This window comes from Sciurus vulgaris (genome assembly GCF_902686455.1).
Source record: "Sciurus vulgaris genome assembly, chromosome: 3".
NCBI lineage: Eukaryota > Metazoa > Chordata > Mammalia > Rodentia > Sciuridae > Sciurus > Sciurus vulgaris.
Window position 1 is genome coordinate 159,454,985 of NC_136463.1, and position 23,058 is coordinate 159,478,042.

General features: G+C 36.7%; 1 protein-coding gene across 3 annotated transcripts in view; it reads left to right on the top strand.

Annotated features, from left to right (window-relative positions):
* Nucleotides 1–437: 437 nt before the first annotated feature.
* The window catches only part of CPO (carboxypeptidase O), a 34,442-nt gene continuing 11,821 nt past the window's right edge, over nucleotides 438–23,058 (top strand). Inside the window, exons 1-4 of one of the 3 annotated variants that reach the window (XM_079132988.1) lie at nucleotides 438–695; nucleotides 13,764–13,863; nucleotides 14,863–14,964; nucleotides 17,237–17,341. In XM_079132988.1, the coding sequence (XP_078989114.1) occupies nucleotides 13,855–13,863; nucleotides 14,863–14,964; nucleotides 17,237–17,341 (216 nt within the window). In that variant the 5' untranslated portion in view covers nucleotides 438–695; nucleotides 13,764–13,854. Of the gene's footprint in view, nucleotides 696–4,116; nucleotides 4,200–13,763; nucleotides 13,864–14,862; nucleotides 14,965–17,236; nucleotides 17,342–23,058 lie in introns of those variants that run through there. The other 2 variants (XM_079132987.1, XM_079132989.1) reach the window with 2 other exon arrangements.

Here is a 23,058-nt window from a genome sequence, read left to right on the forward strand (position 1 = left end):
ATGCACTCCTTCTCTCCTCCTCTTCCTTTCCTGACAATCCTGGTACTCTAATCCCAGGACAGGAGCAAGTTTATCTTCATAAAAAAGTTGAGGACTCTTGCCTTGCCACACAGCAATTGTGGACAGATTAGACAGGACAAGAAGACAGTAAGACAGAAAACACTATTTTCTTATTTTCTTCTCTTCCTTTCCCTTCTTTTTGCTTTTGTTTGCTTGGCTAGCTAGTCTGGTGCGTTCCTTAGCTAGCATGTGATTTTGGACTAATTTGCGGGCTGTGTTTTGAAAGCTTGCTAAGGCCTGGCCATCTAGGATTATCCTTGTTATTTCCAAACTTGAGTTTTGCTTCTGCATCTAATTATCCAGAAGGTCTGGAAAGATCCTTATGACTCAATATGAATAGTATTTATTTATTTCCATTGTCCTGGAGACTGTCTGATATATTGGTTGGATCATCTGAGAAGCAGATACCATGATAGAGGTAAAACTGGAAGAGAGTTTGGGGGTATAATCCTTGTGAAAGATAAAAGAGGAAAGGAAGCAGAAAAAGGCAAGGGAAGCCTTTCATCCATGATGCATGTCTGACAGCTGTGAACAGAGATGGAGAAGAAATGAGGATTCGGTAGTAAAGGCACCAGACTCTGGCGCAGCTCCCAGAAGGCTGTCCCTAGAGGCAACCTGTGTCGGTAGGTGTAATGGTGAGCCTTTGCACCACTTCTGAGCTCAGTCACTGATGGCCGGGGCAGGGGGCAGGTGTTCAGTGGTACATAATCTCAGTTTGCATACTTGGTAAGATTCTAAAGACCTCCACAGACAGAGGTGTGCAGTAGTTTTTATCTTGAAGGTCAATCTGAGTTGAGCACTTGCATAGCTACCACAGCTGGGCAAAGGAAAGTAGATGGTCACAGCAAGCTAAGTGCCTTCACAATATGTGAGCAGTTAGATAAAGCAGATTCATCCATGCATCTGTCTGTGCATCTTTCCCTCCATCTGTCTGTCTGTCCATCCATCCATCCATTCATTCACTCATTCACTCATTTACTGCTTTGGATGATAGCAGCAATCTGTCAAAGCTTCTGTCAGAACCTGTTCTTAGTGCTGCCTCAGAAATCAAATCTAGATTGTACTTCTTCTGCTACAAAGGTCATAATCTCTGAGCATCAACCAGTATGTATCTCCACCCAGTCTGCCTTCATCCTTCCTTGTAACCATTGATCAATCATTTGAGACCAAACCCTTAATTATACCTTAATTGATGCTAGTCTGACATAGCTCTTGCTTGAATCTTATTAGTATTTTGCTCCCCTGGATGGATTATAATTCATGTTTTAGCCCCTGTGATTCAGTGTTCCAGGCATAAAACCTGCACCGCAGGTGATGAGGTTTATTGCAATGTCCTTGTGTTCAGGGTCAATGCCAGCAACTAAGGAGACGGTGATCTGACTTGGCTGTGTGCCCTCCAGTTCTTAAGTCCCTGAAGTTGTTTACCTTCCAAATGACCCTGGCCTTTGGTAATATCTCACAGAAACCTGTCTCCAACTAATATGGCAACCAGCCATGCAACTCTGAGTCTGGAGAAATCATAGACATTATTTTGAGAGCATATTACTTGGGAGTATGAAGATGCTGGAAATGTGTAGGGCTTGGCAGGTACTAGAAAGAAGTTGTTTTTTTTTAAAATAATATTTCAGTCAATTAGAATTTAATCTTCCTTTAAATCAGTTATCTCTAAGGTCCTTTCATTTCTTTCAGTCCATTACTTAGTTTATCAAAGAACACAGTCTCACCACAATAGAGACCAATTGCTGCCTGCCCCACCCCCTGCTTTTTTCCTAGAACGATGTTTATATTTTGGCCGCCTTCTCTCCTGTGGTTTAAAGAACCACATGTGTTTGGAGGCATTCTGTCAAATAGTTTAAAGAGCATAAAACTTGCAGTAATATTTTTTGGAGTAAATTTTATTGTTATGGCTTTAAAACACAATCAAATAAAAACAAGAATTCCATTAGTAGTTGAATATTGTAATAATAGAGTTGAGAATAAATTTTATAGCTATAGGAACTATAAAACAGCAATAATAAAAAACACTATTATTGTGAATAAATTGTATTGAGATGACTAACTAGAAAGCTATAAAACACAACGATAAGGAATAATCTAATCACCAGGAAAGATGTGATAATAATTCACCCTTGTTAGCAAGGAGCCCATGGTTCCAGTTCATTGGCCCCGAGTGCTCTGGGTTACTGCTTGCATTCCATAAGGTTATAGAAAGATAATCTTTGGCCAGTGGGGTTGGCAGGAGACCACATATTACAGTGAAATTGGACATGGGGATTGAGGAAAATCCAATTATCAGTGGCTGTTAGGAAAACCCTATGTAGTAATGCCAAATGTCTTCACAACACATTTTAAAAATTATTTTCAGGTTCCTACAGACAATTTGTATGTATTATTTGACTGTGCATTTCATGTATTTTTATTTTTATTTATGTTCTTTTGCTTCATAATGACTGCATGGACTGACATATTTGTTACTATGGTAACCTTGCTTTTTATTTAGATTACCCGTACATCCTTGCCCTGAGTCCATCTTGGTCTAGTCTAATGAGCAGGAAATGAAAAGAAGGCACCCTCAATCCTAGGTTCTACTCCTAGGAACTGACAGCTTCATTAAATCCCTTGCTCCAGAATTAGTACCAACATATGCCTGCCCTGTCCTTTCCCTTTCATGAGTGGAAGAGTGCTGTGGGTGGGTGGGTGGGTGCATTTTACTCCTTGTTCAGAACGTTAGGATTTAAATTCAAGATTCCTGAATAAACTGTATCCCAAGAGGATGATGATAGATCAGAAGAGTGCGACTTTCTCTAGGGAGCATTGTCTTAGGTAAGCTGTTCTGAGTGAGTTTTCTATATTCACTGCCTTCACCTTTTTTGCAGGGGGTACCAGGGATTGAACTCAGGGTTGCTCAACTACTGAGCCACATCCCCAGTCCTATTTTGTATTTTATTTAGAGACAGGGTCTCACTGAGTTGCTTATTGCCTCTTTGATGCTGAGGCTGGCTTTGAACTCTCGATTCTCCTGTCTCAGCCTCCAGATCTGCTAGGATTACAGGCATGCACCTGGCCCGGTTTTCTTCACCGTCTCACTCCCCTTCCCTTCTGTAACCAGCACCAGACAGGCTTTTGACCCTGCCACGTATTCACTGAAATAGTTCTAATCAATTTCCTCAGGACACCCAGTGGATACAAGGGGTTAGTTCTCAGTCTTTGTCCGATTCCGCTTTTTAGCATTTGACCCAGTGAATAATTCTCACTTTCTTCAAATCCTTTCTTCACTTGAGTTCTGGGTACAGGGGGCTTCTAGGTGGCTAGGACATCATTTAAATCCTCTACCTGGTCCTCTTCAGGTTGATCTTGCTCAAGTAGATCTTTAACTGCAACCTGAGCTTACTTTCACTGGTCATTGAGACTTAGGCATGTCTGAAAACACAGTGTGGTGTCTGATAGAGTTCTTTATGTGACACAGAGGTTGGGGGAGAAATCCACCTGGGAAGGAATTTAAACTGTTTTCACTGCTCAGATAGATCTGGAGAGACCTGGGCTTGCATAAGAAGTGGTCCATCCGAACAAAAGAAGGCACTTGATCCTGAACAAGCCTTAGATTGTGGCAGTGGATTCTGAATAATGACCAGGCCCACCATGACGAGAGTAAAAGACACTCCATCTATTGCACCCAGTAGGCCTGTGTGGAAGGAGGAACAGTTGTAGGAACTCTGGGAGTAGAGGTGATGGGGATTCCTAGAAATGCAGAGAGGACTTTATTTGTCCCATGTTGGGTTACATAAATGCTGAGGAAATTTCTTTTTGGTCTAGTGGAATTAAGAGTTTGTATAAATTGGCTTCTAGAGGAGAAATGACATATAAAATGGTAAAGTGTTTTCTAGTGTTCAAAAGGGTGTTTGAGGACATGATGGAGTTAATGAAGCAATTGCTCAATTGTTTCTGCTGAGACATACATTGACTGACTTATCTTATCTTGTCTGTGAGCCAAGGTCTTGATGCATTCTCAAAGACATTGAGTTACTGACCAGAAATAGTGGCCCAGGATTTTCTAGCTCTGTCTACAGAAGAATGAAGCCTCTGCTGGGGACCCTTTACCTCTTGGGGATGCTCGTTCCTGGGGGGCTGGGATATGATAGGTGAGTGTGAAGATTTAGATTGTCTAAATGGAAAGTTTTTTCAAGATCATTGCAGCTAGATTCTCGGTGCTTCCTATGTATGCACACCACCATGACATGAGAATAATTGTGATTACTTTGGTTTTATCATGGAAGATTACTCTACTAATTCTTCAATAAATAAACATCTCACAAACATTTCCTAGCACAATTTATGACAAATACCAATAGCTATCTCATGTTTTATGATTGTAAAAAGGAAATTATAATAAAAAAATATATTCCTTATTTTCATAGTTTCTCAACTGGTAAATCACCTTATTCTAATTATTAAGAAAAATGTTTAAAATTATCAAATAATTTCACCTGGAATAATTACTGATAATGTTTTTAGATAGATAGATACCTAATTGTGTTTATGGTGCTATTATTGGAATTTTTCAGTTAAATTGCATTGAAGAAATTTTCCTATGACATTCATAATTTGCTTAAAACATTGCAATTGCTAATAATATTCCATCATTTGATTAATTTCTGTTTCTCCTTTTTACAAATAATGCCATGCAGAGCAACTACTAAATAATTTTTTCTTTTGCAAATTTTAATTTTCTGAATATGAATTATAAAATGTGAAATTTCTGGGTCAAAGTGAAAAATATCCACTGTTGACTTTCTTTGTATTTTTGTTGATTTTAATAAGGTGAAATATTTTGTCCTATTCATTACTCAGTTTTTAAAAATATATTTTCCATTCATGTCATTTGCCAATTTTTGGTGGTCTTTCTCTGTTCTTAAGGGATCATAACTTTTCTAAATATATAATAAATGTTAAACTCTGTGTGTGTGCGTGTGTATGTGTGTGTGTAGTTTCCTGATAAAGTATAATTTCCCTTATTCACACATAGCTCATTATTTTCCTCCTTTGCCACATTTCATCAAACGTGTGTGGTTGTAATCCATGCTTCATGATTAAAGTAATCTTGCAACAAATTTGTTCTCCCAGAGCAAAGAAACCCACCCTGGGTTTTGCCCCAGACTGGGTAATCTCAGACAGTCTGATTAAGAACATAAAAATAAAGTTCAGAATGTATTTGATGCCAAAAATCTGTTTAGACATGTCTTTCTCAGTTCTTTTATTAGTTTACTTGCTTTCATATATGATATATGATAATGGGATATTATTCATCTATTCAAAAAATAATTATGAAAGAAATTTGATGGCATGGGAAAATGCATGTTTTGTGCTAAAGAAAAGATGCAGGATACAAAATAAAATGAAGTACTTAAAAATGTATGCCAAAATGGTAATTATTGTCTTTGGTGATTTTTTTTCTTCTTTCCTCAGCTTGTTTTCACTCTGAATATATTCCATAATGAACATGCATAATGCTTTTATTTAAAGAAAAAGATTGGCATGTCCAGGTCAATTAGTGATTAGGCTCAGGCAGAAGGACATAGATAAGAGAGTGTCCACTGGACAACTCCTCATGACTGCATTTGAGGAAGACATTTCAAATCTTTTGATCTTGTTCTTGTTGGGTATTTTTATTTTCGTTATTATTTGCTGATATAAAATAATGACTACTTTTATGTGACTTTTACTAACTCAAAACCTATAGGTTAGCTGTAATTTTCAAAATTATTTACTATAATATATGCAATAATAGTCTAGGAAATCTGAAACTAAAAGAGATTACAAACTTGTAGTCTTTACCTTGAGCATCTCAGGAAGTGGTCTTTTATGTATATATTGCACACTTTCCAAAAAAGCCTACATCTATAAAATCTTTTGAGAGTTATCAATATGAATCAAATGGCTTGAAACTGTTTGTCCTCTTTAACCTACTAATTCTTTTTTTACTGGAATATAGCTCAAGAAAATAACGAGAAATGAGAATAAATATTTGTACAAGAAGTTATTAGCTGCATAATTATTTATAATAGCAACTCCTTCCAAAAGAAATAACTTAATCGAATATAAAAGAAAATATTAAAATAAATGATACTATGTAAAAGATATTAATTGGGAAATATTATGTGGTCATTAAAAATAATGTTTAAAAGAGTTTTCATTGGTTGGAAGAAATGTCTCTGGTAAGATATGGAATTAAAAGGAGTAAATGCAAAGTCATACAGAGATCTAACCTGATGTAAATATATGCAAGACTGAAAAAATATGTCAAGATATCAACAGGGGTTCACTCAGGGAGGTGGGATTATTGAAGATTTTTCCTTTCTTCTTTTATCTATTTTTCTATTCTTTTCTCTTCTCCATACTTTCTGAATTCTCTACCTTCAGTATATGTTAAATTTGTAAGCAGGAAAATAAAAATCAGAAAAACATTGCTACATAAAATATTCACATGACTGTTTCGTCAATAAGTATTTAAAACACAAAATTTGCCTCAATATCAATATTCATTATTTTCAGCCTGTTTATACATTCCTCCAAGAATTCTATCCAGGCAATCTTTGATCTGTAGCATTTATTAATAATATACCCCAAAGGATCATTTTCTCTGTTAAACATTTTATGAATCTGTTCAAAAAGAATACATAAAGTACAATAATCTTTTCATTTGCTTGGTGAGAAGAGAATGGTGATAATTTGGGGGATTAGCCAGGTTTTTCTTGCTCTTCCTACATGTATTATGCATTACCCAAGAAATTGCCTAGAAACCAGGAACAGCCTTTGTAAGTATATGGCTTAAACATTCACTTGAACTAAGTTTCTGGGGTTTAAGTATTGTTTTAGTTTCATATAAAAATGATAAGCACTTTTAATATTAGAGGTTTGCACCCAAATCCCAGCCTGTTCTGTTTCTGGCATATTAGATGGACCCAGTCATTCAGTGCTGAGTTTAGAAAGCATCACACTCACATGTCTTATGAATATTAGCTGAGGGACAGCCACATGTTGGTGCTTGAGGGCTTTCCCTGCCGTTAGTCTATTCCCCTCTGTGTTGTGATATTTCCAGGGGTTCCCAGCCCACTTGAAACAAAAATCCAGCAAATATAATCCTGCTTTTTTAGTGTATCATTAGCCTTCCCTGTCTGCGGGTTTCCCATAGACCAATCCAACCAACTTCAGATTGAAAATGTTTAGGAAAAAATTGTGTCTGTTTACAGATTTCTATTCTTATTATAATTCCCCAAACAACCCAGTATAAAAACTGTTTACACAGCATTAGTTATTGTAAATAATCTAGAAACTATTTAAAATATACACAGGAGGATGTTTATAAGTACTATGCAAATACCACAAGATTTGATCTAAGGGACTTGAACATCTTAAGGCAGGGGGGGATCAAGGGAGGACCACTTCACTTTCCCACTCCACTGAGTAGATGCCTGTGACAAGACAAACCCCAGGCTAAACTCTGTGAAGGAACAAAGAACAGCCACCACGCTTACACACAGCACTACTGTGCAAGTGTCTGTAGTGACCTTGTTTCCTGGCAAGAATGACAGACAGAACAAACAGGGTAGGAACCAGTTTCCAAAAGGAGGCTGGAAAATTGGTCTTCATTAGCTTCGTTCCCTCTTCTCCCCATGCTGAAAAGGGTTACAAGTATTTTCGCATGATGTCTGAACAGCGATACTTACTGCTCTCTTTGTAGTTCAGTTCAAAAGTAGACAATTTAGAAATGGGCTAGTAAATAATACAACTGATATTTTTGGGTGTAATACAAGATAGTTGGGTCTGTGTAACAAAACCTTCAGAAAAAAATAAAGAACATAGAATAATTGTATTTGCAGTAAAGATTGAAAGATTGTTATTAAGTTTAAATGAGTAGTACAGACGGATATAGATGTAGATACATAGATACCGAGTTCTGAAAACAGTTCCAGTAAAATGGTAGTGGTTGTTGTTATTGGCTAAGCCTGAGTTTGGAATTCTCCCTCTCCTGACTTTAATAGACTTTGAGCAGCATTTAACGGGTAATCAGGCACTTGCTTATTATATCTCCTACCTTGTCATTTAATAGCTAAATTATTTTACTTTTAAAAGTAGATTTTAAATGGCAGTAAAGAAATCTTCTATTACTCCTACCAATTACTACCTTCGTATAAAGTAATTAGAATACATACCCATTGGGTTGTTGAATGGATAAATAAGATGATAATAAAGCACTTTGACCAGCACCCTGCATATGGTGCTCAGTAAGGGTCCACTAATGTTATTATAAAATATATTCTCTGATTAGTTAATAGACATAAAATGTGCTCCTGAAAATTTAAGTGTAGTTGAATTTTTATGAATTTGAAACACACTAGGGTGTATATGTATTTTTCTTTCTAAAATGATGTTTTAAAACAATCAGTGTCAACATATTACTTGAGCCTAAGTATATGTGTGAATAATAATACTAGAAATGAATCTATGAATAACATGAAGAAGCACATTGCTCCTCAACTCTTACAATTTAAATAACATTTGTTTCTTTTAATCTTCTAAAATTCATTTTCATTGTTTTAGCTAATTATTTAGATAATCCAACCTCTTGAGATTTTCACTTAAGAAAGCTAAATATTCATTAAACATTTACAATTTTGAGGACAAAGAGCTTCTGCTAAATTCAAGTTATTATTTTAAGTATTATTAATAATTAAGAATAATTAATACAACTCCAAGTTTAAAGTAGTGAAATTCTGTGGAGAACTTTATTTCTACTAGAGTAGTTAGTTATGGTGCATAATACTAAATGAACTAGGTAAAAACATTAAAATATTATTTATTTATTTGTTGGATTTAGATAATGATATAGAATTTGTTTCAGTTAATTGTATCAAAATATTTTGTAGTGTGGCATAGTTTAAGAATAACACTAATTATATGGCTGAATTAGTCTCAGTAAAATTTTTATATTTAATAGCATGGCAGCTAAATGTGGTTTTTGCTTTGTTTTGAATTATTGTGTTCTAACATTTATATGGAATTGACTACATGAAAAAATTATGTTCACTGCTAAAAATAGATTAATTTATTTAATCCCCATAAAAATCCTTTGGGAAGATACTGTTGTTTTCTCATTTTTACAAATAAAGAAATAAAAACCTGGAGATAAGAAGGGGCAATACCACAAAAGTTTTTTTTTTGAAAGTGGAAAAACAGATAAAAGTTATTGAAATAGTAGCAGGTTGGATCTCCAACACATTTCCTTGCAATTCAGGAAAACTACACAAAGATTTATACCACAGCATCTCCAAATACTCAGATCCCAGTGCCCTTGCCATAGTACTCACTCATATGTATATGTCATATATATATATTATATCATATGTATATGTATATATGTATATAGTCACTCATATATTTGCCCAATAGAGCAAATGAATTAACAGTTAGTATGCTCTTACAACAAACTCATAACCCCATTTCTTGCCTAAACAAAGCCTTTTGGCTAGGGAACAAAAGCATTCATCAAATAATTTGTGTGGTTTAGAGAAAGAATACCAGTTGTATGACTTACTGGCTCTGTGCCTCTTTGCAAGTGACTTAATTTTTCCTGGTCTTATTTGTAGAACATAGATAATAACACTTCAGAGGATTGTAAGGAAAATCAAATTATATACTATGAGTGGATATGTTCTCTTAGGTGCTAATGCAATATCTGGTATAGAGGAGGAACTGTATGGTCTTATTAAATTGCTAAAGGATAAATCATAAGTAGATAGTTGGGAAACAAGTCTGTGTCTGTCAAAGACATGGAATTGATGATCAATAACTCTCTCAAACAGAAAGCATCACACCCAGATGGGTACACTGATGAATTCTACCATTTAAAGAAATTATATCAATTCTCTACAATCCCTTTAGAAGTTAGAAACCAAAATAATTCTTCCTAATTCATTCTATGAGGTTAGCATTACCCTAACAACAAAGTCAGACAAAGACATTACAAGGAAAGAAAACTACAGACCAAAATCTTTCATAAACAGATATAAGCACACTCAACCCAATATTGGAAAATTCAATCTAGTTATGTGTAAAAAGAATTATGTACCATGATCAAATGGAATTTATCCCAGTTATGCAATGCCGCTTCAACATTCAAAAATCAATTAATGTTATCCACTACGACTACAGGCTAAAGAAAGAAAATCACATGATCATATTGATAGATGTAGAAAAAGAATTTGACAAAGTTCAACACTCATTTATGATTAAAAAAAGAACAACTTCCTCAACTAGCACCTAAGAGAACATATTCACTCATAGTATATAATTAATAACGTAAAAAAATACATAAAGAACATAAAAACCCTATAACTAACATCCTAATTAATGGTGAAAAATTAGAAGCTTGTCCATTAAGATCAGTCAGAAAAAGGGTATTTGCCCTTGCAAATGTTTTTCAACATTCTAATGGAAGGCCTTAGCTAATGCAATAAGACAAGGAAGGGAAATCAATTGCTTTTCTATGTACCAAGCAATGATTCATTTGAAATTTGAAATATAAAAATGAAATTTGAAATATAAAAACCATGTAACACTTATTAACATAACATGCACCCAAAATGAAATGCTTAGGCATAAATTTAGCAAATTTTTGTAAGATCTATATGGATAAACCTATGATTCTTTTTTTTTTTTTTTGTACTGGGGATTGAACCCAGAGATGCTTTACCATTGAGCCACATCCCCAGCCCTCTTTATTTTTCATTTTGAGACAGGATCTTGCTAAATTGCTAAGATTGGCCTTGAACTTGTGATCCTCCTGCATCAGTGTTATGGTTTAGATATTAGGTGTCCCCCAAAAGCTCATGTATGAGACAATGCAAAAAGGTTTAGAGGAGAAATGATTGGATTATGAGTGTATTAACCCAATCAGTGAATTAATCCCCCCATGGGATAACTGCAGGCAGGTAGGGTGTGGCTGGAGGAGGTGGGTCCTTGGGGACATGCCTTTGGGGCCTGGATTTTGTATCTGATGAGTGGAGTCTATTTCTGCTTTCTGATCATCACAGGAGCTGCTTCCTCCACCACATTTTTTCACCCATGATGTTCTTTCAAGCCTTGAAGAACAGAGCCGGCTCTCTATGAACTGAGACCTCTGAAACCATGAGCTCCTAAATAAACTTTTCCTCCCCTAAATTTGTTCTCCTCTGGTCTTTTCATCACAGCTGTGAAAAAGTTCTCTAAAACACTCAGTCTCCAGAGTCACTGGGATTACAGGTGTGCACCACCACACCCAGCATACCTACAGAATTCTTTTGAAAAAATTTATCAAAGAAGAACCAAATAAAAAGAGGCATATTCTATGCTTATATATGAGAATATTCAAAATGGTCAAGATGTTACTTCTTCCCAACTTTATCTATAGATTCAATGCAATCTCTATTAAAATTCCAGAAAGTTATTTTGTGGTTATTAACAACAAACTGATTCTAAAGTTTATGTGGAGGGAAAAAAAGTCCCTGAATAGCTGACAAAGTGTAGAAAGAGAAAAATCAAGTCAGAGGACTGATGTTACCTGATTTCAAAACTAAATATGCAGCCATAGTAATCAAGACACTGGAGTTTTGCCAAAAGAATAGAAAAATCAGTGGAAGAGAACAGGGAACCCAGAAATAGACACACATAAATATAGCCAACTAATCTTTGACAAAGAAGCAAAGATAATGCAACAGAGCAAAATATATTCAACACACAACACTAGAATAACTAGACATCCGGGCACAGAAGAATGAATCAGAATATTAACTCAATAATGTCTCATAGGCCTAAACATTAAATGCAAAATGATAAAACTCTAGAAGACAACTTAGGGGAAAACCTAAATGATTTGGGATATGGCAATGAAATTATAGACACAACAGAAAACTCACAATCTATGAAAGAAATCATTTAAAAAGCTGAACTTCATTAAAATTAAGAACTTCTACTCTGCAAAAGCAAATGTGAAAACAATGAGAAGTAGAGCTGTGAACTCAGAGAAAATATTTATGAAAAGTACATCTGATAAAAGACTGTGGAACAAAATATACAAAGAACTCTTAAAACTCATCAATTAAAAAAAAGTGCCACCTGATTTTTAAAATGGACAAAAGACCTGAACAGATACATTACCAAAGACAATGTAGAGATGGTAATTAAATGTATGTAAAAGATGTTTTACATCATCCGTTAATAGAGAATTGCAAATTATCACAACAATGATATCCCCAGGACATCTATTAAAGTGACCCAAATTCCCAACCCTGACAACACCAAATATTACTGAGGGTGTGGAGCAACCACAAATCACAATCATTACTGGTGGGAATGCAAAATATTACAGCAATTTTGGAAGAGTTTCTTACAAAACTGAATACCCTTTACCATATGATCTGGAAATTACTCCTTAGGATTCACCAAAATAAATAAAAAAACACATTATCACAAAAACCTGTGCTTGAATGTTTATGACGGCCTTCTTAATAATTGCCAAAAACTTGGAAGCCATAGAGATGCCTTTTGGTAGATGAGTAGTAAAGGAATAAGAGTATGCAGGTAAAGGAATATTATACAGCCCCAAGAAAGAGATGAGCTATCAAGTCATGAGAAGACATGGAAGAAAACACATGGAGGAAACGCATATTAGTCATTGAAAGAAGCCAGTCTGAAAAGGCTACACCTTGTATGCTTCTGATTATATGATTTTCTGCAAAAACAAAACTATGACAACAGAAAAAAAAATAAGTACTTGCTAGGGGTTTGGAGAGTGAGAGCTGAATTAGCAGAGCAGAGGGAATTTTTAGGGCAGTAAAACTATTCTGTAGGATACTATAATGGTTGATATGTATCATTAAACATTTCTCCAAACTCATGGAATGTGCAAGAGTGAACACAAATGTAAACTATGGACTTTGGGTGATGATGTGTCACTGTAGGTTCATTGGTTGTAACAAATGTACCACTGTGTTGTGGGATGTCTATATGGGGGGAGGTTTTGTGTGTGTGGGAATAGGGACTGAATGTGACCATCTGTGCTTTCCACTTAATTTTGCTGTGAACCTAAAAGTGCTCTAAAAATGTTTACTTAAACAAAAGAAAAACCACTGCATAAAGATTAGTTCTTACCATTATATTCAGCACAGTGGTTAATATTACAAGCTCTTTAGTCAGACTGTTGGGTTTAAATCCCAATAACACTTTCCAGGTGATTCAGTTTCTTCATGTCTGAAATAGAGATAATAAGAGTATCTATCTCAGAGTGTTAAGAGAGAAGTAAATGAGATTTAAATTGCTTAGAACAGTGCATGTCTCATAAAAAGTTTTAGTTCAATAAATCTTAGCTATTATTTCTTTTACAAATTTGAAAGTATGTTTTATCTGCACAGTCTTATTGAATCATACTAGCCTCCTGCAAGGTTGAAATGATTGTCCTCACCCTATAGATAAAGACATTATAGCTCAGAGTAGCTAAATGGTTGCCCAAGATCTCACAATTAGTAAATCACAGAGCCAGGATTCAACACTGGTTTTCTTACTTCAAATCCTGTGCACACTGATTTCTACTACCTTCCTGATCAGCTTTCTAACCCTCAAAATATACTTGTTTCTTCACAGTTTTTTATCTTGTGTTCTTCCCTTTGCAGATCCTTAGCACAACACAGGAAACAGGTGGTAGACAAGACAGGGAGTCCTTGGAAGAGTCTGGAGACCTATTCCTACAACAAATACCACCCCATGGAGGAGGTGAGCGAGGACTTCACATGGGGGAGAAGTTGGTGGTGGTCATGATATTTTTCAGAATGCACAAGGGAGGTTTCTTTGTTAATATCTATATCAAAATAAGGGGTTAGAAACCTCAATTTGTATGTTTTGGGAAGGGTATAACCAGGTTTTCTCTAATCTTGGAACATAACAAAAGATATTGTTGGTGCATTAGTCTGCTTTCCATGACTATGATGAAATACCTGGAGGAGTAGGCTTAACTTTATTAGGAAGAAGTTTATTTAGCCGAAATAAAATTTAAGCCTGAAAAGTCCAAACAGCATGGTACAGTTTCTGGTGAGGACCCCTTGGCTGCATCTGATCATGGTGGGTAGCAAAGGCAGGAGCATGTGTGGGAGGAAGAAATTACATCATCAAACAGGAAGCCAGAGAGTCCTGGGGTCAGGCTTAGACTTTGAACACCATTGACCCCACCTCAAGAGAATTCACCCCAGGGGACTGTTTTCCCTTCTAAGGGCAGGGCTCCAATGACCTAACGATCTCCCTCTAGGTGGCACCTCTTAAAGGTTCTGTCAGCTCCCACATCACCACATTGGGGCACAAACAACAGTCAAACCATAGCCATTAGGATTCATAAAGATGGAAGAAGATCCCACAAAATAAGCTTAACCCGAAACTTCTGCTTTACTATGTGCCACGTGAAAGCAAATTCTGGTGACAGTGTAAAGGATGTGTGGTTATCCATTGTCTCTGCAGGGTTCCTGGTGGATTATTGAAGTTGTTAATTCTCAATTACTTATTCATAAAGTGCAACAGGGTGTCCTAAGACTTGTTAGCAGAGTAGGGAAAAGGAAAAGAGCTTTAGAGAAAAGGAAAGGTGGGGGGAAACAGTTCATGGGTTTGGTTTTCTGTTTTGTTTAGCCCAGTACCGATTTCCATGTCTTAGTGAAAGCAAGGGTTATCTTAGAGGCAATCGAGGCTCTTCCTATTGCCAGCCATGGTCCTCCTGGGCTGTTTCAGATCTATCAGTGGATGAGCCAGATCAGTGAGAAGCATGCAGAAGTGGTGACGCAGCATTTCCTGGGACTGACCTATGAGATGCGGCCCATGTATTACCTGAAGGTGAGTGAAAAGGGCCTTCCTCGGAGAACCCCCTCTCCATCTGAGGACCTTGGTTATGACTAAGGACTCTAATAGAAATGTGGGAGAAGTCAAAAGGAGCTGTGCAGAAAGTCATTTTCCTTTCCACTCCAAACTGGGCTTTTAAATTTCCAAACATACCGATGGATGTACAAGTCTTCATCATGTGGGTGGGACTAGAGAGGTGGGACTAAAAGGAGCAGGGCCCAGAAGGGGCAACTCCCCACTCATGCTTCTACCCGAGCCAGCTCACTTGCCACCTGCATTTTAAATGCTTTCTAGAGTGTTCTCTTAAAAAAAGAAAAAGAAAATTTTTCCATAAAAACATTTTAAAGTCACAATCTTCTTTATTAATTTTTTTCATTTTATGTTTGAAGGAACAAAGACCAAGAGAAGTAAGGTGACTTATGTAAGGTCACATAGTGAAATAATTCCATACCCAGGGGGACAACCAGGCCTCCAGTTCTCCTGTCCCTTTTGCATGTGACATGGTGAAAATCACTTGGGGTCAGATAGCCACTCTTCCACAAGGCCAGGACTTCTGGGCTCCCAGTTCTGGACCAGTTACTTTCTCTCCTGGCTACACATTACAATCACCCAGGAACTACCGAATAATTTGTTGCCTAGGCGCCACCTACAGAGCTGATGGCCTATTGTTCCACGCATGCTTTGAAAGTTCCTCAGGTGATTTTAATCTGCAGCCAGAGTTAACAACCATTGTACCAAACCAGTGGGTTTCAAAGGATGGTCCTTGGACCCACAGCATCAGTAGCACCTGGGAATTTGCTAGAAAAGCAAATTCTTGGGTCTGACTTCTGGTCTACTGTATCAGAAACTCTGGGGATGGGGTCTAGCCATGAGAGTTTTAACAATCCCTGCTAAATCTGATGCACACTCGAGCTTTAGAACCACAATGTATTTCTAACAAGTACCTTGGTGACATTGATATTGCTGGCCCAAGACCACATTCAGGAACCACTGACAAAATAGACTGGCATTAAGATAGCATTATTTATTTTGCTGCTTTTATACTACTTTGTACAGACATGTCAATCTACCGAGCAAAACCCCAAATTGAGAGTTATCCACAGCTACAAAAAATATTATTAGTTCAGAAATAAAATTTATCCAGGAATGGAGTAGTTCGTGATATGGAAGCACAGTACCCCTGCCAACCTGATTTTCAATAGACCCTCAAACTCTGAACTCATGAAGGCAACATGACACATAAACATCCTCTTCCCAGGGCATGTGATAAAGCATAGAATGAGTACATAATAAGGAGGAAATAAAGACAAGCATATAATTAACATACATGTACTGATAAAATGGGGGCAATTATTAGAATTAGGAGGTGAATTAGGAGTTGTCCTGAAATGTTTGAAAAATAGATGAGGTTAATGAATATGACTATGAATATGATTGATTCAGTCGTATATTTATCTCAGTTTGTAAGTATTTCGTGGAGGGAGAGAGCCTTCACCAGTCCAGCTTCCAGTGATTTTCAAAAAATAGCACCAGTCTAGGCCCCTGACAGATGCAAACCAGATATGACTGTTAAAGCATTGGACTATTTACAGCCTCTTCTCCACCGAAGAGTCTACAATTGCTAGTTAAATGCTGACCTTCCCACTCCTCTGGAGAAGCAGGGCATCTTTCTTGCTGAAGTGAGTCTGGACTGATGTCCAAGAATAACAAACGTGCAGAGAAGAAAGGAAGTTGAGCTGTCTGGGGCTGGAGGAGTCTTCAGGCAGAAGGAGAATTTAAGTGTTTCAGAAGATTGTGTACTTTGCTGTATTCATAGTTTCAAGGTTAAGGTTGGGATTCATTTTTAACTACCTTTGATTCTTGAACATTGCCTGTTGTGCACTTTGCCACTCTGCATGAACTCTATGTATAAAGCTTTTATAGGGTTTATAGGAATTTAGCCTTTTGGCTGTGGCTTTGGGGACTTATGTGTTTGTCCATCATTAAGGAGTAACTTAAGGTGTGGGGAAGGCCATTCTTTGAGTGGGTGCTTTGGGAGTCTATGCAAGGTCCTGAGAACAACTACCAATGAGGAGAACAAGCAGGAGAACACGAGTAACAGGGGAAAGGGCCATATTGGTGGATGTCTCCACCAACAATCTTGTCACCTTCTTGAAACCAGAGTCCAATAAGAAAGGGACATCCAGAGAAATGAAAACCCTGTAACAGTGGCTTACAACAGTAAGTGATTATTTGGTAACGGAGCATCGATATTTCCCCTCCCCAGATCAGCCAACCATCCAATAACCCCAAGAAGATCATCTGGATGGACTGTGGAATTCATGCCAGGGAATGGATTGCTCCTGCTTTTTGCCAGTGGTTTGTGAAAGAGGTAAGTGTCTTTAGTTTCTTCCTAGTGGTAAATTACTTCTTAAAATCCCTATCACTTCTTGGCAACTTTGAATCCATGCTCCTTTCACATGTTAACAATGAAACTCTTCACTGAACTAGTCCTTCACCTCGAGTGAAATGCAGTTAATGAGTAGCTTTTCTGAAAAGTTAGTATCCTGATCTATATCTAGTACTCTTCTGGTATTTCCCTCTACTTTCTAGTACATCCAAAGTCATTTTTATTGGAGGATATACATATCTAACTCTAGAAGACAATACATCTTGGGATTCAGAGACAAGTTTGAATCCTGGTTCTGTCTCTTTTTAATAGCATTGCGCAAATTTTCTACACTGGGAACCATAGTTTTTCACCTGTCAAGGGTGTATGGACATGACTGTTTCATGGGTCTGCTGTGTGGATGAACAGATTTAGCATATGGAAAATACCAAGCACAAGAAATTTTTGTATATTATTTATACCCCTCCCTTTAGGAGAGTAAGAAACCTTTAAAAGTAATCTATGATACTTTTTGGATGAGTTTTTTCAGAAACCCAAATATAAACATATATATGTGTGAACATATAAAATATTTTAAATTTACTAATATACGTATATAAATAGAGTAAACCACAAAAGTACTTCTCTGAATGTGTCCTCCAGACCAATAGCATTAATATCAACTGGGTACTTACTGGGAATACAAATTCTTGGCTCATCTCAAATCTTCTGAATTAGAAGCTCAGGAGAAGGAGGAAAAGGAGGGCAGATACAGCTGGACAATCTATCATGACAGGTCCTCCAAGTGACTCTGGTACATGACAAAGTTTGAAAGCCACTACTATAAAGAATAAGAGCACTAAGGAAGGGTGGGAGCTGGAGGCTGGAGATGTGATATGCGGTCAGCTCATAATTAAATTGAAATTCACAGAAAACCGTGAGCAAAGAACTTTTTTGGTGAGTGGGTACCAGGGATTGAACTCAGGGGCACTCGACCACTGAGCCACATTCCCAGTTCTATTTTGTATTTTATTTAGAGACAGGGTCTGGATGAGTTGCCTAGTACCTTACTTTTGCTGAGGCTCATGATCCTTTTGCTTCAGCCTCCCAAGACACTGGGATCACAGGCATGTGCCACTGCTCCCAACTGAGAAATAAAACTTCTTTTTTTTTTTAATTAAAAATCATAAATTTACATAGGGCAATGTTGTTTGATTCATTCTGTTATTTTTCCCCTTCCCCCCATCCGTCTTTTCCCTCTATACAGTCCTTCCTTCCTCCATTCTTACCACCCTCCTTATCCCTAACCCTAAACCTAACCCTAACCCTAATCCTAACCTCTCCTACCCCCCATTATATGTCCTCATCCGCTTATCAGCGAGATCATTCGTCCTTTAGATTTTTGAGATTGGCTTATCTCACTTAGCATGATATTCTCCAATTTCATCCATTTGCCTGCAAATGCCATAATTTTATCATTCTTCATGGCGAAGTAATATTCCATTGTATATATATGCCACAGTTTCTTTATCCATTCATCAACTGAAGGGCATCTAGGTTGGTTCCACAATCTGGCTATAGTGAATTGAGCAGCTATGAACATTGATGTGGCTGTATCTCTGTAGTATGCTGATTTTAAGTCCTTTGGGTATAGGCCAAGGAGTGGGATAGCTGGGTCAAATGGTGGTTCCATTCCAAGCTTTCTGAGGAATCTTCATACTACTTTCCACAGTGGCTGCACTAATTTACAACCCCACCAGCAATGTATGAATGTACCTTTTTCCCCGCATCCTTACCAACACCTGTTGTTGCTTGTGCTCTTGAAAATCGCCATTCTAATTAGGGTGAGATGAAATCTTAGGGTAGTTTTAATTTGCATTTCTCTTATTACTAGAGATGTTGAACATTTTTTCATATATCTGTTGATTGCTTGTACATCTTCTTCTGTGAAGTGTCTGTTCATTTCCTTAGCCCATTTGTTGATTGGATTATTTGTATTCTTGGTGTAGAGTTTTTTGAGTTCTTTATAGATTCTGGAAATTAGCGCTCTATCTCAAGTATGAGTGGCAAAGATATTCTCCCACTCTGTAGGCTCTCTCTTCACATTACTGATAGTTTCCTTTGCTGAGAGAAAGCTTTTTAGTTTGAATCTATCCCAGTTGTTGATTCTTGCTTTTATTTCTTGTGCTATGGGAGTCCTGTTAAGGAAGTCTGATCCTAAGCCAACAAGTTGAAGGTTTGGACCTACTTTTTCTTCTATAAGATGAAGGGTCTCTGGTCTGATTCCGAGGTCCTTGATCCATTGTGAGTTGAGTTTTGTGCAGGGTGAGAGAGAGGGGTTTAATTTCATTCTGTTGCATATGGTTTTCCAGTTTTCCCAGCACCATTTGTTGAAGAGGCTATCTTTTCTCCATTGCATATTTTTGGCACCTTTGTATAGTATGAGAAAATTGTATTTATTTGGGTTTGTGTCCATGTCCTCTATTCTGTACCATTGATCTACCTGTCTATTTTGGTACCAATACCATGCTGTTTTTGTTACTATTGCTTTGTAATAGAGTTGAAGATCTGGTATTGTGATACCCCCTGCTTCGTCGCTCTTTCTACTGAGGATTGCTTTAGCTATTCTGGGTTTCTTATTCTTCCAGATGAATTTCATAATTGCTTGCTCTATTTCTGTAAGGTACATCATTGGGATTTTAATTGGAATTGCATTGAATCTGTATAGCACTTTCGGTAGTATGGCCATTTTGGCAATATTAATTCTGCCTATCAAGAACATGGGAGATCTTTCCATGTTCTAAGATTTTTTTAAATTTCTTTCTTTAGTGTTCTGTAGTTCTCATTGTAGAGGTCTTTCACCTCTTTTGTGAGATTGATTCCCAAGTATTTTATTTTTTTTGATGCTATTATGAATGGGGTAGTTTTCCTAATTTCTCTTTCTGAAGAATCATCACTTATGTATAAAAATGCATTAGATTTATGAGCATTGATCTTGTAACCTGCTACTTTACTGAATTCACTTATGAGTTCTAAGAGTTTTCTGGTGGAATTTCCAGGTTCCTCTAAATATATAATCATGTCATCATCAAACAGGGATAGTTTGAGTTCTTCTTTTTCAATTCATATCCCTTTAATTTCTTTGGTTTGTCTAATTGCTCTGGCTAGAGTCTCAAGAATGATGTTGAATAGAAGTGGTGAAAGAGGGCATCCCTGCCTTGCTCCAGTTTTTAGGGGGAATGCTTCCAGTTTTTCACCATTTAGAATGATATTGGCCATGGGCTTAGCATAGATGGCTTTTACAATGTTAAGGAATGTTTCCACTATCCCTATTTTTTCTAGGGTTTTGAGCATGAAGGGGTGCTGTATTTTATCAAATGCTTTTTCTGCATCTATTGAAATAATCATGTGATTCTTAACTTTTAGTCTGTTGATATGGTGAATGACATTTATTGATTTCCAGATGTTGAACCAACCTTGCATTCCTGGGATAAAACCCACTTGATCGTGCTGCACTATCTTTTTAATATATTTTTGTATGCGATTTGCTAAAATCTTGTTGAGAATTTTTGTGTCAATGTTCATTAAGGATATTGGTCTGAAATTTTCTTTCCTCAAAGTGTCTCTGTCTGGTTTAGGTATCAGGGTGATATTGGCTTCATAGAATGAGTTTGGGAGGGTTCCCTCCTCTTCTATTTCATGGAATACTTTGAGGAGTATTGGAATGAGCTCTTCTTTAAAGGTTTTGTAGAACTCGGCTGAGAACCCATCTGGTCCCGGACTTTTCTTTGTTGGTAGGCTTTTGATGACCTCTTCTATTTCATTGCTTGAAATTGATTCATTTCAGTTGTGTATGTCCTCCTCATTCAGTTTAGGTAATTCATATGTCTCTAGAAACTTGTTGATGTCTTTGAGGTTTTCTGTTTTGTTGGAGTATAGATTTTCAAAATAGCTTCTAATTATGTTTTGTATTTCACTCATATCTCTTGTGATATTTCCTTGTTCATTCCGAATTTTAGTAATTTGAGTTTTCTCCCTCTTTCTCTTTGTTAGTGTGACTAAGGGTTTATCAATTTTGTTTATTTTTTCAAAGGACCAACTATTTATTTTGTTAATTTTTCCAATTGTTTCTTTTGTTTCAATTTCATTGATTTTGGCTCTGATATTTTAAGTATTTCCTGTCTTCTACTACTTTTAGTGTTGGTCTGCTCTTCTTTTTCTAGGGCTTTGAGCTGTAGTGTTAAGTCATTTATTTGTTGATTTCTACTTCTTTTGTTGAATGCGCCCCATGAAATAAATCTTCCTCTAAGTACTGCTTTCATAGTGTCCCAGAGATTTTGATATGATGTGTCTTTGTTCTCGTTTACTTCTAAAAAATTTTTATTTCCCTCCTGATGTCTTCTGTTATCCATTCATCATATAATAGTGTATTATTTAATCTCCAGGTATTGGAGAAGTTTCTGTTTTTTATTCTGTCATTTATTTCTAATTTCAATCCATTATGATCTGATAGAGTACAAGGTAGTATCTCTATCTTCTTGTATTTGCTAACAGTAGCTTTGTGGCATAAGACATGGTCTATTTTAGAGAAGGATCCATGTGCTGCTGAGAAGAAAGTGTATTCGTTCTTGGTTGGATGGCATATTCTATATAAGTCGGTTAAGTCTAAATTGTTGATTGTGTTATTGAGATCTATGGTTTCTTTATTCAATTTTTGTTTGGACGATCTATCCAGCAGTGAGAGAGGTGTGTTAAAATCGCCTAGTATTATTGTGTTGTGGTCTATTTGATTTCTGGAATTGAGAAGGATTTGTTTGACGTACATGGATGAGCCAATGTTCGGGGCATAGATATTTATGATTGTTATGTCTTGCTGATTTATGCTTCCCTTAAGCAGTATGTAATGTCCTTCTTTATCCCTTATGACTAGTTTTGGCTTGAAGTCCACCTTATCTGAAATGAGGATGGATACTCCAGCTTTTTTGCTGTGTCCGTGTGCATGGTATGTTTTTTCCCATCCTTTCACCTTTAGTCTGTGGGTATCTCTTTCTATGAGATGAGTCTCTTGCAGGCAGCATATTGTTGGATTTTTCTTTTTAATCCAATCTGCCAGTCTATGTCTTTTGATTGATGAGTTCAGGCCATTAACATTCAGGGTTATTATTGTGATATGATTTGTATTCCCAGTCATATGACTCATTTTTGTTTTTTGACATGATTTGGTTTCTCCTTTATTTGGCTATTCCTTTAGGCTAGTTCCTCCCGTTGCTGATTTGCATCGTTGTTTTTCATCTATTCCTCATGGAATATTTTGCTGAGAATTTTCTGTAATGCCGGCTTTCTTTTTGTAAATTCCTTTAGCTTTTGTTTATCATGGAAGGATTTTATTTCATTGTCAAATCTGAAAGTAAGTATTGTTGGGTATAAGATTCTTGGATGGCATTCGTTTTTTTCAGGGCTTGGTAAATGTTGTTCCAGGCCCTTCTAGCCTTTAGGGTCTGGATTAAAAAATCTGCTGATATTTTTATTGGTTTCCCCCTGAATGTAATTTGATTCTTTTCTCTCGCGGCCTTTAAAATTCTGTCTTTATTTTGTATGTTAGGTATTTTCATAATAATGTGCCTTGGTGTGGGTCGGTTGTAATTTTGTATATTTGGAGTCCTATAAGCCTCTTGTACTTGGTTTTCCATTTCATTCTTCAGATTTGGGAAATTTTCTGA